Source organism: Podarcis pityusensis, assembly GCF_964106645.2.
Source record: "Podarcis pityusensis genome assembly, chromosome: 9".
Classification (NCBI taxonomy): domain Eukaryota; kingdom Metazoa; phylum Chordata; class Lepidosauria; order Squamata; family Lacertidae; genus Podarcis; species Podarcis pityusensis.
Genome location: NC_138034.1, coordinates 5,745,398 through 5,768,577, shown reverse-complemented (window position 1 = coordinate 5,768,577; position 23,180 = coordinate 5,745,398). Strand labels below are relative to the sequence as shown.

General features: G+C 46.0%; 1 protein-coding gene across 4 annotated transcripts in view; it reads right to left on the bottom strand.

Moving 5' to 3' along the window:
• Nucleotides 1–22,521, bottom strand: part of CSK (C-terminal Src kinase) — a 68,883-nt gene extending 46,362 nt beyond the window's left edge. For 2 of the 4 annotated variants that reach the window (XM_081019998.1, XM_081019999.1), the window contains exons 1-2: nucleotides 22,246–22,521; nucleotides 9,120–9,170 (exon numbers count right to left, since the gene is read on the bottom strand). In XM_081019998.1, coding sequence (XP_080876124.1) covers nucleotides 9,120–9,170; nucleotides 22,246–22,506 — 312 coding nt within the window. In that variant the 5' untranslated portion in view covers nucleotides 22,507–22,521. Of the gene's footprint in view, nucleotides 1–7,863; nucleotides 7,981–9,119; nucleotides 9,171–22,245 lie in introns of those variants that run through there. The other 2 variants (XM_081020000.1, XM_081020002.1) reach the window with 2 other exon arrangements.
• Between the last annotated feature and the right edge of the window lie 659 nt (nucleotides 22,522–23,180).

Here is a 23,180-nt window from a genome sequence, read left to right as displayed (position 1 = left end):
GTCAGTTGAGCAATGACTTGAACCCAGCTCTCCCTGACCCTGACTGCCCACCAAGGAAGAGGCTTTTGCCACTAGGGACTGCTACTGCCCCCATCCTGACACTTAGTTTTCATTTTTATTGATGGCATTTACTGCACAGTTTAACCAGGTCTTTGGCTGATGAACATCCTAACACCTTTTAAATGTGGTGGTTTTTGTTGTTTTTTTGTTTCGATTTGGTTTTATATTCATGTATATATATATATGTATTTTGTGTTTTTATATTGTATTTTTTACCTTGTGAACCACCTTGAGATCAACGGATGAAGGGTGGTATATAAATTTAATAAATAAATAAAATACAAATTTATATCCCACCTTCCCTACAAGGAGCTCAAATAAAATGCAGCGAACGTGTGACTGCTAGGGGAATCCAGGAGAGTGGGGTGTGGTGGAAGGGTCCAATCCTTCCCACCCCCAAACATACTTTTTATGTGCTAAATTGTCTTGAACCCTGTGAGCTCTGTTTCAGAAACCGCAAGCACAGATCAGGACTTTTGGGATATTTTGTTCGAAATTTCCTGATGTCAGTAACAAGCTCTAAGTCATTTGCTGGTCTTAATAAGAAAATATCCATGTTTGGATGTATGGCATTCACACAGAGATCTGCATGTGGTTCTGTTTAGAGCATGGGTAGGCAAACTAAGGCCTGCGGGCCAGATCCGGCCCAATTGCATTCTGGATCCGACCCGTGGACGGTCCAGGAATCACCGCTGGATCGCCAGCTCACATGTTCCTTCCCTCTCCCTCCCTCGGCGGCGACGCCGCCTCCTCCTTCCCTCCCTCCTCTTGGCTTCTCCCTGCCCTGCCTAGAGGAGGAAGGGGGCTGGGCTTTGTTGGTAACAGCAACAGCAGCACTCCAGTGGCTGCCATTTTAAGCAGCCCCTCTCCAGAGCTTCATGTGCCACTCATCGTCCCCCCGCCACCGCCGCCAGCTCCTGCTGCTCACAAGAAACAGGTAAGCAGCCACCGGGGCTCATGGTGCTCTTGCATCGTCCCCCCAATATAGTCCTGCCCCCCACAAGGTCTGAGGGACAGTGGACCAGCCCCCTGCTGAAATAGTTTGCTGACCCCTGGTTTAGAGTACCGTATATCTGGAATGCTGTTAATGTTAATTTGGCATGTGCTCCTCGCAGAGGTGAACCGGGTGCCCACTCAGGTGTCTTCCCCGATGCCAAGAAGAGGGCCTTTCCTTCCCATTTCCCCGGGTTTCCTCTCCTTTTAAATGTCAAGTCTTGCTTTATTCTGTCTTGTGTATTTAATGCTACTTTCACCAATTTGCTATTTTAAGCTTATTTTCACATATTACTCTCATCTGCTTTCTAATGGATGGTTTGCCAACATGGGGGTGACGTTCATGTCTTTCCCTTGGTGCCCACAAAGTCTCTGAACCTTCTCTTTTTCACTGCCCCCTCGGTATGAGTGGTTACCCTTTCTTCCTTTGAGAAAAACCATGGAACTGAAGGAGGAAGTTAGAGCGGTGACCCTGTCCTCTCCCACTTCCCTCTTCCAGCTCTATGCACTTTCCAAGGCTTCAATTAACTCTACTCCACCACCCAGAGGGCATGGCACCTACTCAAAAATCCAAATGGGCCTGAAAAGGTAGACAATTCCTGTTTATCATAAGCTACTGAGATAAATTCACTGAAGGGAAAAGTCTCAGTAATATAACTTGATGGAAGGGCAAAGTTAAAGTCTGAATAATAAATAACATTTATTTAATAAAATTATTTAACAGATATTTATTGTGCCTTTCTTCCTCAGTATGAGTCACTCAAGGTTTCTTGCAACAACATCCAACACTTTTTTTTAACAGAAGCACTTGTCAACATTTCGGGTGTCATTGATCCCATGCTCTGGAACACTATTCCAGCAGAGATTCGGCAGACATCCTCGCTTTTGTCTTGGGAACCGACAAGCCTTTGCAGCTGTTTATGCTTTTAGTTTTGGTTAGGCAGTCATCTTAATGATAATCTGCATTTTTATTTTTTAAATGGTGTTTCACGTTTTAAATTTGCACACTGCCCTTATATTTTATGGTATGGCAAAACAGTAATATTTATAAACACACACATAGTCAAAACCCAACAGATCATACCAATCAAAGTAACAAACAGGGAACAAGAAAATGTCAGGAAAAATATAATAAACTGGAGCTTTTGTTTTATTTTAATTTAGCAAAGCCCTTGTTTTTAAGTAAACAATTTAAGACTGTAAAAAAGAGCATGAGAAGCAACATTCCTTATGGCACAACTAGACTTATATTTTGTTTTGCAAAAAAGATGGTGCCTGCAACAGAATGTTGCAGTGGGGAGTGTTCCCGTCCAGGGCCAACCATGCCCTTTACCAAGGAACTCCATTCCATCCTCCCATCCAAGTTTCCTGTTGTGGTTTCCCCCCTCCTAACCAGCAATCAGTATTCCAAGCATGCACAGTTCTAAGGGGAGGGGAGGGGCTTCCCCTCCTCAAGGGTTTTCCTTAAATATTTTGCATTTCTGTAAACCTTGGGATTCCCCTCACCAAAGTCTGTTGACACCTCCCTTCTTGAGCATGGATGGCCCAGCTTTGTCTATATAAGCACATGTATGGATGAGGTAAAGGGACCCCTGACTGTTAAGTCCAGTCGCGAACGACTCTGGGGTTGCTGTGCTCATCTCGCTTTATGGGCCGAGGCAGCTGGCGTACAGCTTCCAGATCATGACCAGTGAACCAGAGCAGCGCACGGAAACGCCGTTTACCTTCCCACCGGAGCGGTACCTATTTATCTACTTGCACTTTGACGTGCTTTTAAACTGCTAGGTGGGCAGGAGCTGGGACTGAGCAACGGGAGCTCACCCCGTTGTGAGGATTCAAACCGCCGACCTTCTGATCAGCAAGCCCTAGGCTCTGTGGTTTAGACCACAGCGCCACCCGCGTTCCCTATTTTAAGGGTGAGTTCACTATTAAATAAGCTAACAGGATGTTGTTTTTCTCAAGGTCAGATTTGCCAGTCCAGAAAACCTACAATGCCGGCTCTGTGCACCTGGTAGCCTCCAGCCAACAACAAGGTTGATGCTTTTGTTTCTGTGGCTGCTTTTACACAGCCCAGCAACTTGCAAAGGGAGCAGCGTGCATTTGGTCCTCGTATCTCTGAGCCATTTCAAAATTAAATTTTGACTCAGTCTAATTGGCAAGTAATTTAATTGCCTATAAACAAAAATACAGAAAACTCACCCTCCAGTCAAGGAATAGAGTGCTCTGACGCTGAGTAGGAGACAGTGTATTCTTTCACATAAAATTAGTGCTTGGATGCTTATCTCACATGCAGTAAAGGGCCCAGGTTTTACTACGCCACAAGTGTCTAGACCATAATCTAACAATCTGCCAACTCTCAGTCTCATGGCGCTGCAGGCTTCCTAGCACTGGCAGGACTCAAACGAGCATTAATCTCGTTCTGTCCTCCCCACTACTTAGTCAAATGTTCCAAGAGAACATAGAATTGTGGAGTTTGAAGGGACTCCATCTAGTCCAATCCCCTGCAATGCAGAAATCACAACTAAAAAATCCCTGACAGATGGCCATCTAACCTCCACTGTTGAATGGTTCTTACCCTCAGAATGCTCTTCCTAGAGTTTAGTCAGAAGAACTTCCTTTCTTGGAATGTGAACCCTCCAGGAACAGGAGAAAGCAAGCTTGCTCCCTCTTCCATGTGACAGCCCTTAAGATACTTAAAGATGGCTATCTTATCTCCTCTCAGTCTCCTCTTCTCCAGGCTAAACATACCCAACTCTTTCCACTGTTCCTCATCAGGCTTGGTTTCCAGACCCTTGATCACCCAGCTTGCCAATATCCTCTGTAAATTGTGGTGCCCAGACCTGGACACAGGACTCCAAGAGGGATATGAACAAGGCAGAATAGGGTGGTACTGTGGTTTCTCTTAATCTGGACACTATACTTTTACTGATGCAGCTTAGAATTGCATTAGCTTTTTTTTTCTTTTTCTGATGCATCACACTGCTGACTCGTGCTAAGCTTGTGGTCACCTAAGACCCCAAGATCCTTCCTAAACATCAGTGAAAGTTTGACGCGCTCGCCCTTAAAAGCAGGAATTGCCTCATTTTGCATTTCCTCAATGCCTTTCGGTCGTCTTGACTTCATGCTTCAACTCTGCCCATAGGAGAGGGGGAAGTTATCACTGGATACAAGTGCGGAAAACAAAAAATAAGGAAACAGGTAAAGACCAGTATTTTCACAGAAAGTTTTGCAACTATCCCAAGAAGCCAACAAGAATTTCTGCATTCTGTCTGCGTGGATCACGGCGTAAGAATTTAGACTGCAACTTGTTTTGTTTTAAAAAGCAGCCGACATCACAACCTGTCCCAGCATTCTTCAATAAACTGGAGCATGTGTCATCATTTGGTGCCGGAAATGACCATCTGACCTTCTGCAAGAACAGCCTCAGCTGTCCTGTTCTGTGCCTCCTTCATACCCATTGGCTGTAATTTCTCCCTATTTTGCTCTTAACCTGTGAAAAAGAGACCTCAGACCCCACCCATGCTAACACTGGAACGAAGGATTGGGCTGCATTACCCCAATATGCTCTATGTGGGGCTTCTGCAGTGAGTGCAGAATGCTGCAGCGCGATTGCTGACAGGAGGCCTTGTCAGCATATAATACCTGTGCTCAGAGATCTCCACTGGTTACTGATTTGCTCCTGGGGCAGGTGCTACTAAAAGCCCTTAGCAGCTTGGGACCAGTGTACCAACAAGATCACCTTACCCCATATGTGCCCACACATAATACCTGTTCCATATTTGTAAGAACTCGATATTCTAGCACCGACTCCAGGAAGCTACTTTCCCTGTACTCCTTTCGGCGCCTGCTAAAAATATTCCTGTTTAGAGAAGCCTCCCCAGATGTTTAGAAAATTGATGTGAGTTCTAATTTGTTTTTAATCTATTGTTACTTTAACTTTTTGAAAGGTGTAAAACACTCTTGGAGGTCGTTTGACCGGCCCACTAGCCGCCCCCGAACTGAGCTGCCCGCTTGCGTGCTGTGCTAAACCAGCGCAGCACAATGTGGGGACTCACTTCTGCAGCACCAAAAATCGCATCTATGCATGCGCAGACACTGAAAATCGTGGGGGGGGGGGCACATGATCCGGCCCACAGAGAGATCTCGGCGGGACTAATCCAGCCCAGGCAAGATAAACCTTGCTGACCCCTGCTCTAGGGTTACAGGCAAGCAGTGACAGGGTAAGATCCTGTCCGCTGAATCATGTGGAACCTACTGTGTGAACCGCACTGCAATTTACATCCCAAGGCACCTTCACACACACCGTGCAGCAGTTATGCTTGATGCAATTGATACGTCAGGTATTAGAGGCATCTGCACTACCTTTGGCTCCCTGCACCTTGCCCATGAGATACCCCAAAGTGCTTAGAAACTCGGATCTCTCCATTTTCCAATTTACAGATTTAACCACAGCAGGCCCCAGGGGAAACACGGTAAAACATAACCAGCAAATTAAAGTGCAAAAAGGCTCTTGTTGCTGACTTATTTAGAAGATTCAGAAATTAACTATTGCCCAATGAATATTCAACAAGACAGGCAGGGTTTTTTTTATGCCTGGTTGCAAGCAATTAAAAGCGTCACTGCTGGGAGATTCTCTGAATGGCTGGCCTAAAAAAATGTTTCCATTTTTAGCACCTACGACTTCCTTCCTTCACGGAGGCAGACTTGAGGGCTGAATGAGTCCGCCTGCAAGAGCCGCTGGGTCACAGCACCCTAGAGCTGTGAGCCAAGAGGAGAGTTGCATGCCTATCAGCTGGCTTGCCCTTGCCCCTGCCTGCTGAGAGGGCTGCTTCCCCTTTTCAGCTATTTTAGATACTTCCCCCTTTAAAGAGCTGGGCTGGACTTCTGACTGCCATGTGGAGTTTTTTTTGCTGCTGACAAAATACTAGGAAAGAGAGGGGGAACAAAGCCTATCTTGAAATGCAGCTTCCCTCTTGGGTCGCAGTTGCCCTGGGTGTTTAAAATTACTCTTATTCCACTTCAAGAACCATGGAGAATCCCGGGAACCATAATCTGTGAAGGGCGCTGGCCTCGCACAACTACAAATCCCAGCACCTTCCACAAACTAGTTCTCAGGATTTTCCTTGGCAAGTGCTTTCCACAAAGAAGGCCTGAGACTCGGTCCCCAGTCTCTGTAGGAAGATTTCCCTGCCTGAATGCCTGGGCAGTAGCTGCCAGTCAGTGTAGGTAGACAATAGTGAGCTAGATGAACCAGTAGCCTGAGTCAATATAAGGCAGCTTCCTAATTAACTCAGCTCTCTTGTGCCAGCAGACCCATAGATTTGCAGTATTAGAAAGGACCCGAAGAGTTTGAAGATTAATTTGCACACTACAAATTTAACCGATGGCTGCGTTTGTGTTTATAGACGATCCCTCCAAGCAGGGACCGTGTAAAATCAAGTGCAGGGATCCCTCCATCAGGGACCAAGTGTAAAATCAATCTTTTGAGCCACCTCGTGATGGCCTAACACACTCTGGCGTAGTGATCTGAAGGGATGGAACCACAACTTCAGGCAGCAAGCAGCTCCAGTTGTCTTCAGTAGCTGAGCTTAAATAGATGAAGGAACTGCACATGCTAAGGCAATACATAAACTCATGATGGCAAACATGGAAATCAGTGGCAAATTAAGTAACTCCTCCTCTCACTCTTTCCACTACACTAACCTTTGAAATGCAGGTCTGGTGGATCATCTCTTGCCTTTTAACACACCTGCCAACACAATTTCATTCTCTTCCGGCATTAAAGCAGGGGCTGGGGGAATGACAGCACCCCCAATTTTGGGGAAACGCATCAGCCCTATAGTCATTATCAATCTTTGCTCCCTCTCACCGGGTGTTAATGCCAGCAGAATAATCTCTTTCTCTCCCAGTATTAAACCCGAGAGGAGGGGGAAGAGGACCAAGCACACCACCTTCAGCACCTCGGAGGAAAGGTGGGATATAAATGCCATGAACTAAAAATAACATCACATACAACCGCTGGGAAAAGGCAGCAGTGCTTTGGGTACTACCAATCTCCATTCTTCATGTTAATGCGAGCAGGGGGAAGCAAGACAAAGCAATCGCAGAGGCCCTGCAAAAACTGTGTGATGCCTTCCCATCTGGCAAACCACAGTGCGGCTGCTAGGGCTGGATGATAACCGGTTTTCAATATCGCGTTAAAGATTGCAATATATCAATATATCACAATATCTGAAATAAGGAAGGAACTACGCAGAGGCGAACGGGACAATGTCCTGGCAACTGCTACCTAAGGGTCTAAAACTGATAAATGATGATATTATCAATCACCTCATGGTCACTTTCAGTAGCAGGCAAGCCAAGATGAATCCAAATGAGACTTTTGGTTTTGGGCTTGACTACCAAATGGTGGTATTCAGAACAATCCAAAGTACGGTGTTGAGTCATAGTGAATACAAATAATCTGAGACTGCCAGACTGCCAGCAGGCCTGCTAGGAGGTGGCAGATATGGCAGCAGCCTGCAAGGCCTTGTCGTGGTGGCAGCAGGAGATGGTGGCAGAAGCAGAGGTAGCCTGCAAGGCCTCAGTGAGGCAGGCTGCCCCAGCTTCTGCCACCATCTCCCACTACCACCAGGAGGACTTGCAGGCTGCCACCGCTTCTTCCCACCATGGTGAGGCCTTGGAAATCCCACTGCTTGTGTCACCATGAAGCCTTGCAGCCTGCCACTATTGCCACCATCTCCTGTCACTGCCAGAGGGCCTCACAGGATGCCGCTACTGCAGTCACCTCCTGCCACTGCTGCGTGTCACCTCAGGCCTCTGCTGTGAGGACTTGCAGGCCACTGCCGCTTCTGCTTCCAAATCCTGTCGCCACTGCAAGGCCTCGCAGGCCAATGCCGTTACTGCTGCCATTTCTTGTCACTGCCACAAGGCCTCGCAGTCCGCTGCCACCTCTCCCTGTCACAGCCATGAGGCCTCATAGGTCACAGCCGCTACTGCTGCCACCTCCTGTCACTGCTGTGAGTCCTTGCAGGCCGCCATTGCTACTGCTGCTGCCTCCCATCGCTGTCGTGAGGCCTCGCAGGCCGCTGCTGCAGATGTCACCTCCCATCACCTCAGATAAAATAGCCATGGTCAAAATGATCATTCTCCCTAAATTAACCTACTTATTCCAAACCTTTCCAATCTGGATTCCGTCAATCCAATTCTGTAAATGGCAGGAAAAAATACAGTCATTCATTTTCCCAAACAAAAAGTCAAGAATAAGCCCCAAAAATAAGCCCCAAGGGGGTTGGGGAATTCCCAACATTACATCACTAATCAAGTGTGCCACAAAATCCAATATATTTTGGAAGAAGAGACCATACGATGGGTACGCTTGGAGATGCACACATTGGAAAACATTCCCACTACTGCATTCCCATTCCTCCAACACGAGCTGAGAAAACTCCCCTCAACAATCAATAGATTCACACTATCCATGCTTAAGACCTAGACCATCCCCACTAATCCCTTTGGCTCATCACCCGTTATTCTGTCATGCAGCTCAAACCTTTCACATAGAAACATGGCAAACCAGAGGCCTGTACCATTTAGCAGACTTCTACATAAACAATAAACCCATATCAACACAGGAAATACAGGATAAATTAGGGGACATTCAAGTACCCTGACTAACACATCATCAACTACATGCTTTCCTAAATATCCCAACAGTAAAAGCAGCGGCCACTAGGCTCTTGACCACCTTTGAAAGGCTTCTTTTGTTGGCAGATGGACATGGTAGGGGGATGGTATCTGCAATATACAGAATACCGCTTCACAACCCTGCAATCTTATGCGACACAATTAAAAAACCATGGGAACATGACATAGGTTACAAAATAAATTCTACCCAATGGACTACAGTGTGGTCCAAACCTCCCTTTAAATCCATCTCAGTCAAAAGAAGGGATCTCACTTTGAAACTTATCTATTGATTGCATCTGACATTGAGGAAATTGGCATTAATACATCCAGGAACCTTACCAAAATGCTGGAAATGCTGTACTTCTACAGGCACATACCTCCACATGTGGTGGAAATGTCCCAGAATCCAACCGTTTCGGACAGAACTCCTACAAAAAAAATTATATCTAAACAAGTATTGGAACCCACCCCAGAATTGGCCCTATTAAATATTTTCCAAGACAATAACGCTCACTTGCACCACAAAGAGCTTATGACTCACCTACTCTCAGTGGCCAGAAACGTAATAGTTAGACACTGGAGAGACTTGTCCGGAGTAAGTATGGACCATTGGTACCAAATTGTATGGGAAATGGCCTTATTAGAAAAGTTAACCAACAAACTAAAACTGACACGAGGACACCTTCATCCCAGTATAGCTCCCTTTTATTACACACAGAGCGCAAACTGACAACAATGATAGCAGGGATCTACCACCAGCATACAGATCAATATGGCTAACTTGACCCAATGTTCCATACCCCCCTTCCACAAACACAAACAAATCTCACTACAGTTCATCAAAGGCAATTAAAGGCAAATAAACATGCCCTACCTCCCTAATCTTCTCTCATCGCCAATACTGTATAAACCAACAAATTTACAGAAAGAAAACCTACTCAATAGACACTGACATGAAATATCAAGTTGACAAAACAACAAGATAGTGTGTAAGTTCACTACCCACCCTCTGCCCTCTTCCCCTACCTTTGAAATCATTGTTTTACATTTTGCATTGAACGTAACCAAAAGACTTTATACTGTACAGTGGTACCTCTGGATGCAAACGGGATCCGGAGCCCCGTTCACATCCTGAAGTGAACACAACCCGCGTCTGCGCGGGTCGCAATTCGCCGCTTCTGCACATGCATGTGACGTCATTCTGACCGTCTGCGCATGTGCGGGCGGCAAAACCCGGAAGTAACGCATTCCGTTACTTCCGGGTCGCCGCAGAGTGCAACCCGAAAACGCTCAACCTGAAGCAACTTTAACTCGAGGTATGACTATAATCTGATCAAAAGAGAGAAAGACATTGCACGTTCTTTGTAGATCATGAAAATCTCTAATAAAAATTATTTCAAGAAAGAAAGAAAGAAGGCAAAGAAAGAAGGCAGGGAACAGACACCAGCACAGTAGCTCTTTCCTGTGCTTTCACAAGATCCTGAAGGTGAAGCTACCTTCCAAGTCGGTAAGGTAAAGTGACCCCTGACCATTAAGTCCAGTCACGAACCACTCTGGGGTTGCGGCACTCATCTTGCTTTACTGGCCAAGGGAGCCGGTGTACCAGAGCAGCGCACAGAAACGCCGTTTACCTTTCTGCCAGAGCAGTACCTATTTATCTACTTGCACTTTGACATGCTTTCGAACTGTCAGGTTGGCAGGAGTCCAAGTCGGTGGCTCACGCCTGAGAGGAACTTTCCAGTAACTGCACTCAGGCTCTCAAGGGACCAAGGCTGAGTATCCGAGCCTGCACTTTCCATGCAAGGGGACTCAGCTTCAATCCCCAGCGCCTCCAGAGGGGCACTGTAGAGCAGCATGGGTCAAGCTGGGAGGGGTAAGGCCCAGGCTCAGTGGCAGTGCCTGCTCTGCATGCCCAAGGTCGCAGGTTCAATCCCCAATGGCATCGCCAGGAAGAGGCAGAGAAGACTCTTGTTTGAAACCGTACAAAGGCAACTGCCTGGCAGTAGAGGCATCCCAGGAGCCAAACGTCTGGCAGTGCACAAGGCAGCTCTTGGTGGAACTATCTCCCCCAGGACCTGCAGCTGCCCTCCTTTCTCTTCTGTACTCCAGCAGATGGATGGCAAAGATCCTTCAACTTCAAAAAGACTTTGCGGGGGGGGGGGGCAGACGTCAAACGTCTGCTGATCAGGATATTTATTATGTGCTTGCTGCTATTGATCGATTGCTCCCACATCACCATGCTGCTGCTTTTAACACTATTTTGAGGCTATATTGTGGTGATTTAAAACAATTAACTGACTGGGTATCCTTGAGTGTTCCAATTAGGTGAGGCAACGATTTAGATATTTTATATAAAAAAGTGGGATAAAATCCTTTTAATAAATCAAACTATTAAAATGAAAATGAATCGCTCAGCAGGATTTTTATGTTCATCCTATTCTCACAGCTAGGCAATTGCAAAAGTGTGCACTTCCTCTAGCAAGAGACTGCGTGTCACATACCCTTGAAAGGTTGGTTCCCAAGAGTGTTTATCAGAGTCAGTTCCAGGAATCACAGGAAGATGGGGTTTTATCCCAGGAAGTTTTACCCAGAGTGGACACATACAAATTAATGGACCTGGGTTGGTCTGGGTTGAACCTGAGACCGTCAGCATCCAAAGCAGCTGCTCTGCCATTGAGCTACAGCCCTTTTCTTCTCAGAAAAATTACTTCCAGTCTAGAAAGCAGACTAAGAACTTTGATATATTCTCCCAGGACTTAACCACATGATCCTCCTCCTGCAGAGAGGGAGAGGGAGGAGAGGGGAGGTACTTATGGACACAGCATGTGGAAAACTGTATTCCTAGACGGCTGTATCCCATGTTCTATGTTCACGGGTGCAAGCTGCAATTCTGACCTGCTGAAAATTGCCAAGGGAATTAATTTGATCAGCACTGGTCATTTGTTCTGTGTTTTAGGATTTTATAATTTAATTATTGTACTAAACACCTTGCCAACAAAGGTCCGTATAGTTAAAGCTATGGTTTTCCCAGTAGTGATGTATGGAACTGACAGCTGGACCATAAAGAAGGCTGATTGCCGAAGAATTGATGCTTTTGAATTCTGGTGCTGGAGGAGACTCTTGAGAGTCCCATGGACTGCAAGAAAATCAAACCTCTCAGTTCTGAAGGAAATCAGCCCTGAGTGCTCACTGGAAGGACAGATCGTGAAGCTGAGGCTCCAAGACTTTGGCCACCTCATGAGAAGAGAAGACTCCCTGGAAAAGACCCTGATGTTGGGAAAGATGGAGGGCACAAGGAGAAGGGGACGACAGAGAATGAGATGGTTGGACAATGTTCTCGTAACTACCAACATGAATTTGACGAAACTGTGGGAGGCAGTGGAGGCAGTGGAAGACAGGAGTGCCTGGCGTGCTCTGGTCCATGGGGTCACGAAAAGTCGGACACGACTAAACAAGCCTTTTTATTAGGTATTGTAGGAGCAGAGATTCCAAAAGACCAGAAAAAATTGTTTATGTATACTATGACGGCCACCCAGATGCTGTTAGCCCAAAGATGGAAAGAGGAAGCAGTCTTGACCAAAGAAGATTGGCAAACCAAGTTAATGGACTATGCTGAAATGGTGAAACTAACTGGAAAGCTCAGGAATCAAGATGATAAGAAATTTTTAAAAGAATGGGAAATATTTATTACCGTATTTTTTGCCCCATAGGACACACCTAGATTTTGGGGGGGGGGAATAAAGAAAAAAATTTATCCCCCCCCCCCAGGCGCGGGGCTGGCGCGGGGGAAGTCCGAGCTTCCCCCGACCCCAGCCCCCAGAACAGGCTGCTGCCTGCAAGCCTTGCGCGTCCGGCGGGACCTCCCGCCGGACGCGCAAGGCTTGCGGACATCTGCCCAAAGCACGGGGCGTGCTCCACAGCGCACCTCGCGCTGCAGGCTGCCGCCCCAAGCCTTGCGCGCCCGGTGGGACCTCCCGCCGGGCGCGCGAGGCTTGCGGATAGCTTCCTGAAACCTGAAGAGCGAGAGGGGTCGGTGCGCACCGACGCCTCTCGCTCTCCAGGCTTCAGCGAAAGCCTGCATTCGCCCCATAAGACGCACACACATTTCCCCTTCATTTTTGGAGGGGGAAAAGTGCGTCCTATAGGGCGAAAAATACGGTATGTATTTGCAAAAGTATTGTAAACAGGTTAATATACTGGCAGGATTTTAAGAACACTTGTAATTTTAGAATAAATATAGGAAATTTGAGGTAGAAAAAATAATTTGGAGTAGAAATGACATGCAGTTGAAAAGGGAATTTAAAGAACGGAGGGAGGAAGTCATGGGATTCAAAGAATCCCATTTTATGGTTTTGATATCGTTGTCGTGTATAATTTTCTATGTTTGTTGTTGTTTATTTTTTGTTGAAAATTTAGTAAAAATATTATAAAACAAAAACAAATGTTGGACCCCCAACTTCCATCAGCTCCAGACAGCATGACCAATGGCCAAGCATGATGGAAGCTGGGAGTACAAAATATCAGGAAGTTACTTTAGGTCACGCTGAAAGTGTATTTATGCTCCCTTTTTGTTTTGTTTTTAACTTTATTGGCCATGCATTTTCTGCTGTTTATCTTGTTAGGAACACAGAATCATAGAATTGTACAGCTGTGAGGAACTGAAAGGGTGATAGTCCAACGCTTGCAACGCAGGAATCATAGTTAAATGAAGCAACTTGCCTGCCTAGCCCAGTTTGGCCATTTCCGAGTGGCAAAAACTCTCCTGCCTCTCAGACAGCGCTCTGTCTCTCATCGACTCTTCCTTTTAAAACCTGGAAGCGCTTGTGGAGGCTTGCAGGACAGATATTTAACAGGCAAATCCAGGCGTGAACAGAATGCTTCTGAACAGATTCTGCAGAACCACCCTGCGTGCGTTCGCACTATTTCCAATAGATGCAGCATTTGACGCCCAAATCTGTGAAGGTGCTACAACGCCACCCCTTTACTAAACAGTTTACCTTTGGGTACACCCTTGTTAAATGCCCCCTGCTGCCGCTGCCGTAAATTCTCCAACTCCCTGCTGCTTTTCTCTCAGTGATAAACCCAGCTTCATTTAGGGCTGCAATGATTCATTGGCTAATCAGCAACACCGATCAGCTAGAAGGCTGCAAGCAACTTTTTTAAAGTGTCCTGATTAAACTGCAGATTTAAAAAAATATTGCATGACTTTAAAGTAACTGCGGGTGATGGGCACCATACCAGAATATTCTCTCTCTCTCTCTCTCTCTCTCTCTCTCTCTCTCTCTCTCTCTCTCACACACACACACACACACACACACAAACTTATGCATGGCAATGCTCTTTCTTTCTTCTTTGAAATAATTGTTACTGGTTTGGCAATGCCTCTTTCCAAGATGGTGTCCCACCGCAGCATATGTCTGCATCATCTAAAAACTAATAAAGCCCAAGCGGAAACAGCAACACAATGTTGCAGCGTGGTGTTCTCTAGTTCAAAACTCCAGCCAGCCAGCCACGCTGTCTTTCAGAATGCTCCATTTCATTCTAGTTTTTTGTTATTTCTCCCATCACCAGTTGGTCAGTATTCTGCAGCTGCTGAGCATGCTCAAGTCTCATTGGGTCGTTTTACCCCCAAACTTAGGAGTTTCTCTCTTTCTCTCTCATTGGCACTTTTGCAAACCCTGAAGTGCCCCCAGGCCTGGAGGTAACTTCTCCGAATTGGTGCCAATTGGGCCACATAAGGACCCATGCTTAGAGAAGATTTTGCTATTCATTTACAGCAGGCATGAGGAACGTGCCAACCTCCAAGTGTTGTGGGACTACAACTTCCATCAGTCCCAGCCAGTGAAACAGTCAGGGGTGATGGGAACTGTAGCCCAACAACATCTAGATGGCCCCATGTCCCTGGTATATGGGGTGCTTTCACTTTTCAGTAGTGTTGTTTTCATCTTATGTACATTTATGAATCTTTTAACTGATCAATTGCCTAAGGTTTATTTGACCATGTGACAGCCCTGATTTAAAGTACCTCCAAAAAGTGGTCCTATTGTTTTTATATGCAACAACAGCGGCAAAAGTATTGTTGGCTCAGAAATGGAAGCAAGAAGAAATACCAATGAAAGAAGAATGGCAGACAAAATTAATGGACTACGCAGAATTGGATAAAGTGACAGGCAGGATTCAAAACCTGCGGGACCAAAGATTTACAGAAGATTGGAAGAAATATACAAATTATTTGAAGAGCAACTGTAATCAACAAATTACGCTAGTAGGACTACAAGAAGTTTTGTAAGGAGAAATATATGAAATATTGCAAAGAAGAGAAAGATATTAGTTATGAGATTTAAATGTAATAGTGAAAATAAGAACTGTAAATTAAGTAAATAGATTGGAAAATTTTCAGATGTGATTGATGGAAGTCAAAAAATTGTATAAGATGTAAAAGTATGTTTAATTATTGTTGAAAATGATACGTTGAAAAACTAATAATTTTTTTTTATAAAAAACAAAAACAAAAAGTGGTCCTGAGCATCACAGTGAAGCAGGGAAATTACAGCCCTCTGGCCACTTTTGGCCCATGGGATCTTTTCATTCATTCATTCAGCCTTGAGAAGCTCAAAAACCCTGGCCCTCTTCTTAGCAGGCAAGTGAGTCCATCTGCCTCCTCCACGGCCTCCCTTTCTCCCTGTAAGGCAAGCCTGACAATTTGCAGGGGGTGGGGAGAAATCTCATAGAATCTTAAGAGTTGTGGAGTTGAAAGGAACTCAGGGGTCCTAGCCCAACCCCCTGCAGTGTAGGGATCACAGCACCCCTGACAGATGGCCACCTGACCCCTGCTTAGAAACCTCCAACAAAGGCGAGTCCATCACCCTCCAAGGAAGTTCATTCCACTGTTAAACAGCTCTTACCCTCAGAAAGTTCTTCCCAAGGTTGAGTCAGAATCTCCTTCCCTGTAATTTGAATCCATTAATTCCCCCTTCCCCAAGTTTGCTCCCTCTTCCATGTGACAGCCCTTCAGATATTTGAAAGTGGCTAAGAGATCTCCTCTCAGTCTTCTTTTCTCTAGGCTAAACATCCCCATCTTACCTTGGGACTCATCACAACTCCATCATCTTGACAAAGCAGGCATGAGAAGTAGAGATCATGGAGGACACCACTACTGCAGACTCAACCAGTTATGGATAGGCCATTGGTCCACCTAGCTCAGTCTTGTCTACACAGACTGCCAGTTGCTCCTCAGGAACTCAGAGCAGGTTCTCTCCTAGTCCTACCTGGAGATACTACTGGGGATTGAATTTGGGACCCTCTGCATGCCACTGTCAAAATGAGCTGGAAGAAGGAATAAAATGGGAAATAATTGCCATTGAAATTATGGACGTTGGCGCATTTAAGCCTTGTCACGTAGGCTTCTAAGCCAGGATTCGGCCACCCCCGCCAGCCAGAACAATTAGCCTGCTCCCAGTAGAGAACAGGGTGCAATGGCCTCTATTAATTTGGCGGCTAGCAATCCAAACAGAAGAACAAAGCCCGTCTCTTCCACTAACTCAGCAGGGCACAAACAAAAAGGCTTCCCACCAACAGCACAAAACAAACACCACAAGTGTGAAGCACCAAAGTGCTGTTTTAACAGAAATTGCTCTGTGGTTGCTTAGTTGCAGACAGCCTGGCTTGCATTTGCTACTAGCAATGTGCTTTATCGAGCCTTGATTACATGGAGAGTAATTGCAGCACTCACTCACAGCACCAGCAAATCATATGGACACTGGCTTCATCTCAGGAATAACATGGGGGCAGCTATCCCTAACGGGAGGTGGGCAAGCACCAATGAACTCTTAGCTAGGCAAGGGTCACAACATCACAAAACAGTCACATGAACATCATTTAAGGAGCACTACCAGGAGGGACGCAGGTGGCGCTGTGGTCTAAACCACAGAGCCTAGGGCTTGCCGATCAGAAGGTCGGCGGTTCGAATCCCCACGACGGGGTGAGCTCCTGTTGCTCAGTCCCTGCTCCTGCCAACCTAGCAGTTTGAAAGCACATCAAAGTGCAAGTAGATAAATAGGTATCACTCCGGCGGGAAGGAAACGGCGTTTCCGTGTGCTGCTCTGGTTCGCCAGAAGCAGCTTAGTCATGCTGGCCACATGACCTGGAAGCTGTATGCCAGCTCCCTCGGCCAGTAAAGTGAGATGAGCGCCGCAACCCTAGAGTCGGTCACGACTGGACCTAATGGTCAGGGGTCCCTTTACCTTTACCTTACCAGGAGGCTCAGCTTCCATCAGGAATAGGGAACCTCCAAATGTTGCTGGACTACAACTCCCAACATCCTTGACGGTTGTGCACACGAGCAGGAGCTGATGGGATTCAGGAATCCAGCAGCACCTGGAGGGTTGCAGGTTTCCCTGCTTTCCAGAGAGAGAGAGAACATCTCAGGCCACAGCAAAGTGCCCTATGATCTCATTGCTGGACAAGGAAGTACTGCACACAATCAATGGCTAATTGAGGAAATAGACTGCACACAACCTGGTTCAGTTGGGGTGTGCAATGTAAGGACTGATACAGGCCAGTGATAGATAGATGATAGACAGATAGACAGACAGACAGATAGATAATCCCTATCCTCATTCAAGTTTAACATCTTAACAGACAGCGCATATACTACAGTACAGACTCAAGAGAACACCTCTAAGCAGCTTGACAATCTAAAATGTCAATTAAAATAAACCAAGATGAACAAGCATTTTTTTTAAAAAAAGTTGATGCAAAAATATTAGCCAAAATAAAAATAAAACCAGGAATTTTAATAAACTTACGCACAATAAAATTACATGGTAATTTCATGGGTATGCATGCTGGCAGTGGGGGGAGGGTAGAGGCACCCAAAATAATGTGACGACACCACCTGGCAGAACAAACCTAACAAATTTCCTCACACTATCAGAACAGCAACCCATCTGGACCAGCACTCCGCCTTCAACAGTGGACAGATGTCTAGCTGTTTGCCATAATACTGAAATAATTGTTTTAGGATAATGTTGGGGGGAAATTTAGAAATCATTTGGTTGATTTAGCATTCCTATTTTTCTTTAGATATTTTAGGATTTTGATGTTTAGTTGTTTATTTTTATGCATATATTTACTTACTATATTTCAAAATATTTAATTTTTATATATTAAGAGCTGCTAACACAGCTAACACAACTAAATGCAAACTGTTTAAAATTCTGAAGATAGTATTCATATTAGACCACATGAGAAACAGGAAGCAGGGTTTTTTTACCAAAAAAAGAGAGAACACATCAGCAGATCAACAATCTATAGATCAATAGATATGGAAAGGGATGAGGCTCAGTGGTGCATCTGCTTTGAATACCAAAGATCTGAGTCCACCCTCTGATTCTCCCGTGGGGCCAGGAGAGACCCCAGTCTGAAACACTGGACAGCCACTGCTAGTCAGTGTAAGACAGTACTGAGCTAGATGGCGTGACTTGGCATGCTATATATGATCCTATAGAGCTGTCAACCAGAACTCAAATGCCTGCTAAAATGAATGCAAGGTGCAAGCAACAACTGAGCCAGCCAGTTTTTCTCCTACGAGGGGACTGTCAAATCTAGGTGGGATGAAATGCCACGTTGTGCTGTTCTCAGATACTGTTTATTGCATTCAAAGCTGGGCACAAACTGCACAATGAACCTTATTTCTTTTAAATCAGAGCCAAGGAATCTGTCTCCAACTCCCATCAGTCCCAGCCAGCCTGGTCAATGATCAGGGATGATGGCAGTTGGGAGTCCAATAACATCTGGAGGGCCACATTCCCCCCCCCCCCATTTTAATTACAAGGGGCAGCATCCAACAAACATCTCGTCAGAGCAAGGATTTCCAGTGCTTGCTGCTGCTGTTATTGGGAGTTGCTTTAGGTATTTTTAATGAACGGCACATGTTTTGCAGATATGTGTTATAATATAAAATATCTTACATATCATATAGAATATTTTAAAAGGTTCCAAATTCTTTTGAGGTGTTTTGTGTAACAAGCGACTAACAAATTCAATAAATTAACAATTTGTTCCTTGTAACTAAAACCTTTAAAAGTTACAATCCAAATAATACTAGATCACTCAACATGTTTTCCCCTGAATAATTTTCAAGTGACTTCCTCTTAATCTGTTGAGCATCACATTTTTATTCAGATTCAGGGACCTGCAAAAGAAGGCTCCTCAAACACCGTGTGGTGACTAACGTCTTGCAAAATGTCAAAACGATAATGCCTACATAATTTTGTGGCCACGATCCTGCCACTGAAAAGTACAGCTAGTACTTCGGTAACCCAGAAGTGCACACAGGTGTCTTGAAAAACACTCCTGATCTTATGCGGCTTTGTGTGAATCCACATCGGATTAAGGTTGCAGGTGAAGGTGGTTCCAGCCCAGAAGCTATTAAGAACATAAGAAGAGTCTGCAGGATCAGGCCAAGGGCTCATCTAGTCCAGCATCCTCTTCTCGCAGGGGCCAACCAGATGCCCTAATGAGAAACTCAAAAGCAGGATTCAACCACAAGAGCAAACCTCTCTCCTTCTTGGCTTCCAGCGAAAGCTTTGTTGCCTACTGACCATGGAGGCAGAAAATAAGCCGTTGAGGCTAGAAGCCATTGATAGCCTTATCTTCCTCCATGAATTTATTTCTCTTTTAAAGCCATCTAGGTTGGTAGCTATCACTGCCTCCTGCAGGAGTGAGTTCCACAGTTTCATTATGCATCATCATAATAATAATAATAATAATAATAATAATAAATTTTATTTATATCCCACCCTCCCCAGGCTCAGGGCAGCTAACACCAACAAAATCACAGTAAAAACGTAATAGGAGAAAAAGGGGGGGGGGGACCAATTTAAAATACAGGTTAAAATACAATTTAAAATGCAGCCTCATTTTAAAGTAGCTGATAAATCAAGACCATAAGGGGAGGGAAACATAAGGGTCAGACCTAGTCCAAACCAAAGGCCAGGCGGAACAGCTCTGTCTTGCAGGCCCTGCTGAAAGATGTTCTGAAAAGGCCCTGGCCCTAGTTGAAACCAATCTAATCTCCTTGAGACCTCCAAAGTGTTGTTATTTATGGACCTTAAGGTCCTCCGCGGGGCATACCAGGAGAAGCGGTCCTGTAGGTACGTGGTACCGTAGGTACTGCATGAAGAAGTACCGTATTTTTCGCTCTATAAGACGCACCAGACCACAAGACCTAGTTTTTGGAGGAGGAAAACAAGAAAAAAAATATTCTGAATCTCATAAGCCAGAACAGCAAGAGGGATCGCTGCACAGTGAAAGCAGCAATCCCTCTTGCTGTTCTGGCGTCTGTGATAGCTGCGCAGCCTGCATTCGCTCCATAAGACGCACACACATTTCCCCTTACTTTTTAGGAGGGAAAAAGTGAGTCTTATAGAGCAAAAAATATGGTACTTTCTTCTCTCTGTCCCGAATCTTTCAACATTCAACTTCACAGGATGTTCGAGAGTTCTAGTGTTGAGAGGGATGGAGAAACTTTCCTCTTTAAATTACTTAATCCAGCCTTTGCCCAGCTGGTGCCCTCCAGATGTTGTGGACTACAATTCCCATCAGCCAGCACAGCCATGGAGGGCACCAGCTTGGCACTGACTGGATTAATCTGAAACAGATATCCAATATCTCAGTCAGTCACTCCCTCTCTAATCTATCTCCATTTGAATGAGGCAAGACAAGCCTTTGGCAAACAGACTTGAAAACTAAAATACAGTACATGGCAGAGACTCGCAAGGCAAAACCCAACAGATCTAAGCCACGGAGTGTTCTTGACTTTGCTCTCTCAAAAGTTAGCTGCCTTCTGCCGCAGCCTAAGAACTATGAGGCCACGTGCAGACAAAGACAGGCAAATCAGCTGCACTTTCACTTTTCTTGCCTTTATGCATTCACCCTCCAAGAGCCCCGTAATTCTTCCTTCTCACATACACACTCACAACAACCCTGTAGGGTAGGCTAAGCTGAGAAAATGTAATTGGCCCACAATTATTCCAGGAGCTCCCCAAGCGCACAGAGATTTCAACCAGCAAGGGCTAATGGTTATGGCGCTGAGCTATGATTTGGGAGGTCCAGGTTCAACTCCCTACTCAGCTATAAACCTGATATGGATGACCCTGCGTCAATCATGCCCAACCAACCTCACAGGGGAGCTGCCAGGCTAAACTGAGAGGGTGAGAGAACAATGCAGGGTTTGGTAGAGGAATTAAGTAAAAATAAAAACCTAACAGTAGGATTCAACTTTGTGCAAGAAAACCTTTGTTCCTGCATTGCAGGGGGTTGGACTCTGTTCTCCTTGAGGTCGCTCCCTACTCTACGCTTCTGTGATTATTCTGGAAACAAAACACACACATGGATCTCTCCATGCAGGTATTTAAAGCGCTGACTAAGCGCTGACTTTGGATTTTAATCCACTGCTGTATTGTTTAATGGTTGAATTGTTTTGAGCCCCACTTGATTTCATATGTGTGTTACAGTTTCTTGGACACTGCCCTGAGATTCTGTAGGAGGAAGGGCAATATAGAAAAATAGCAAAGAAACAAACTTTTCAGCCCACAATCCAACATGCATTTACATGGAAGAAAGTGCCACTGAACAGAACAAGCATTCTTTCTGAGTAAACTTACTTTTGTGCTCTGAAAATGTCATACACACACCACAGAGTACACTTTCATAAACTAAAACCACAAATGATGAATTGTATGTAGTTAAACAGGTAAAATAAGCTAAGGCTTGATTGGGAAAGTCTTACACATATTTCAATTCTTCCTAAAATCTCTATTGCTCCCTTCCCCCTCCAGGGTGGCAAGAAACAGGCTTTTCCCAGGGGGGGCATCAGGATTTATGGAAATTCTACACCCCCATTTTGAACAGGAATAGCAGAGAACAACTTGCAGGAGATAGTCATAAAGGGCTGTGCATTATTTAAAGCGCAATGGAGTAAGTAAGTAAGTCGTACTTCCTGATGCTCAGGGCATCTGAAAAACAGGAAGAATCTAACCTGGCCTCCTACCTCCAGCAATGCGGAGCTAGCGGGGACCAGATCTTTGCCCTTCCTTTAATTTCTATGCACCTTTCTCAATCTCCGGACAAAAACAACTGCTGCCTGGAAAACATGTATGTATGCAAACATGCATGAAGAAGCCGCTCTCTGCCCTCAGCAGCACGCCACTAATCCTGAGCGCCCAGCACCACTGAGCCCTCACAGGGGCAGCTTTAATCAGCTGTTGCCAGACCTTTAAATTAGCTGCGGTAACAATAAGCTCCCACCCACCTGTCCCTGAGCCTTTTAAACCCCTTATCCCATCAAATGCCTATTGGAGGCGGGGGGGGGGTAGCTTTGCTGCATTATGCCCCTGCCTGCCCCCAGGCCTGCTGGTGTGACAATGGCTGTTGTGAGGGCGGCAGCACAGATCCCTCCCCTCTGGCCGGACAAGCCACTCCACACACAATATGACTCACTGATGGTGACAATGTGCGTCTGCAAAGGCCCAGCTGGGGAGGACTGTAGCAGCACTGTCCGTGGGGATGGACGGCAGCCATACAAAGGCAATGTGGATCTCCAAGCCGCCAGCCATTCTTCACACCCGTGCAGGCTCCGGCTCTGTGAGGCGCCGAAAGAACCCCACAAGCGGCGTTTCTGCTGCCACACACACCTCGGAAGAAAAGTTCATTGAGAACCCCCGGGGAAGTTAAGAGGGAGCTCTGCGCAAGCAACTCCATGGGGCACGGAGGGAAGGGTCTGCCAGATGTGGGCTGAAAAGGGAGGGGTAACCAAGGGGTCAGACAATAAGCGACAGGGAAGAAATGGGTGATCAGCATTCCAGGAAGCATCTACAGCATTTGTTTCATTATGTTTTGCTGCTGCTGCTGCTGCTGCTGCTGCTTATGGGCCCCCATTGTTTCTGTGTATCGTCTTGGGCTCCAGGAAATGTTCAGTTACCAAGAACCACTGAAGGGAAATTTCATTTATTCTAGGAAAGAGGGGAGGGCGAAACCATCCAAAAGACGGCCTTTCCCCATGGCATTGATTCTCGCCTTCTACACCGCTGAGGTCCCTCCAGGAAGACCAGGCCACTTTCTAAGGTGTGATCTGAAAATATCCCTCCGCCGCTGGTCCTGCATCAGGTCATCACGAAGCCGGACATCAACATTCAAGGCACACACAGGGAGGATGCAGATCCAAAGACACCTCGGCAGCCCGACGGATCTCGCCCACCCGCGAGACCCCGACGGGTCTTGCACCCAGAGAAAGGGAAGCAGCAACGGGGCCGAAGGGAAGTGGCAGGCCTCGTCCAAGTCGAAGGGAGAGCGACTCTCCCCGAGGCAGCGACGCGAGCCAGGAGCACGCCCCGCCGCCGCCGCCGCCGCCGCCTCGCACCCTGGGGCGGCTGGGG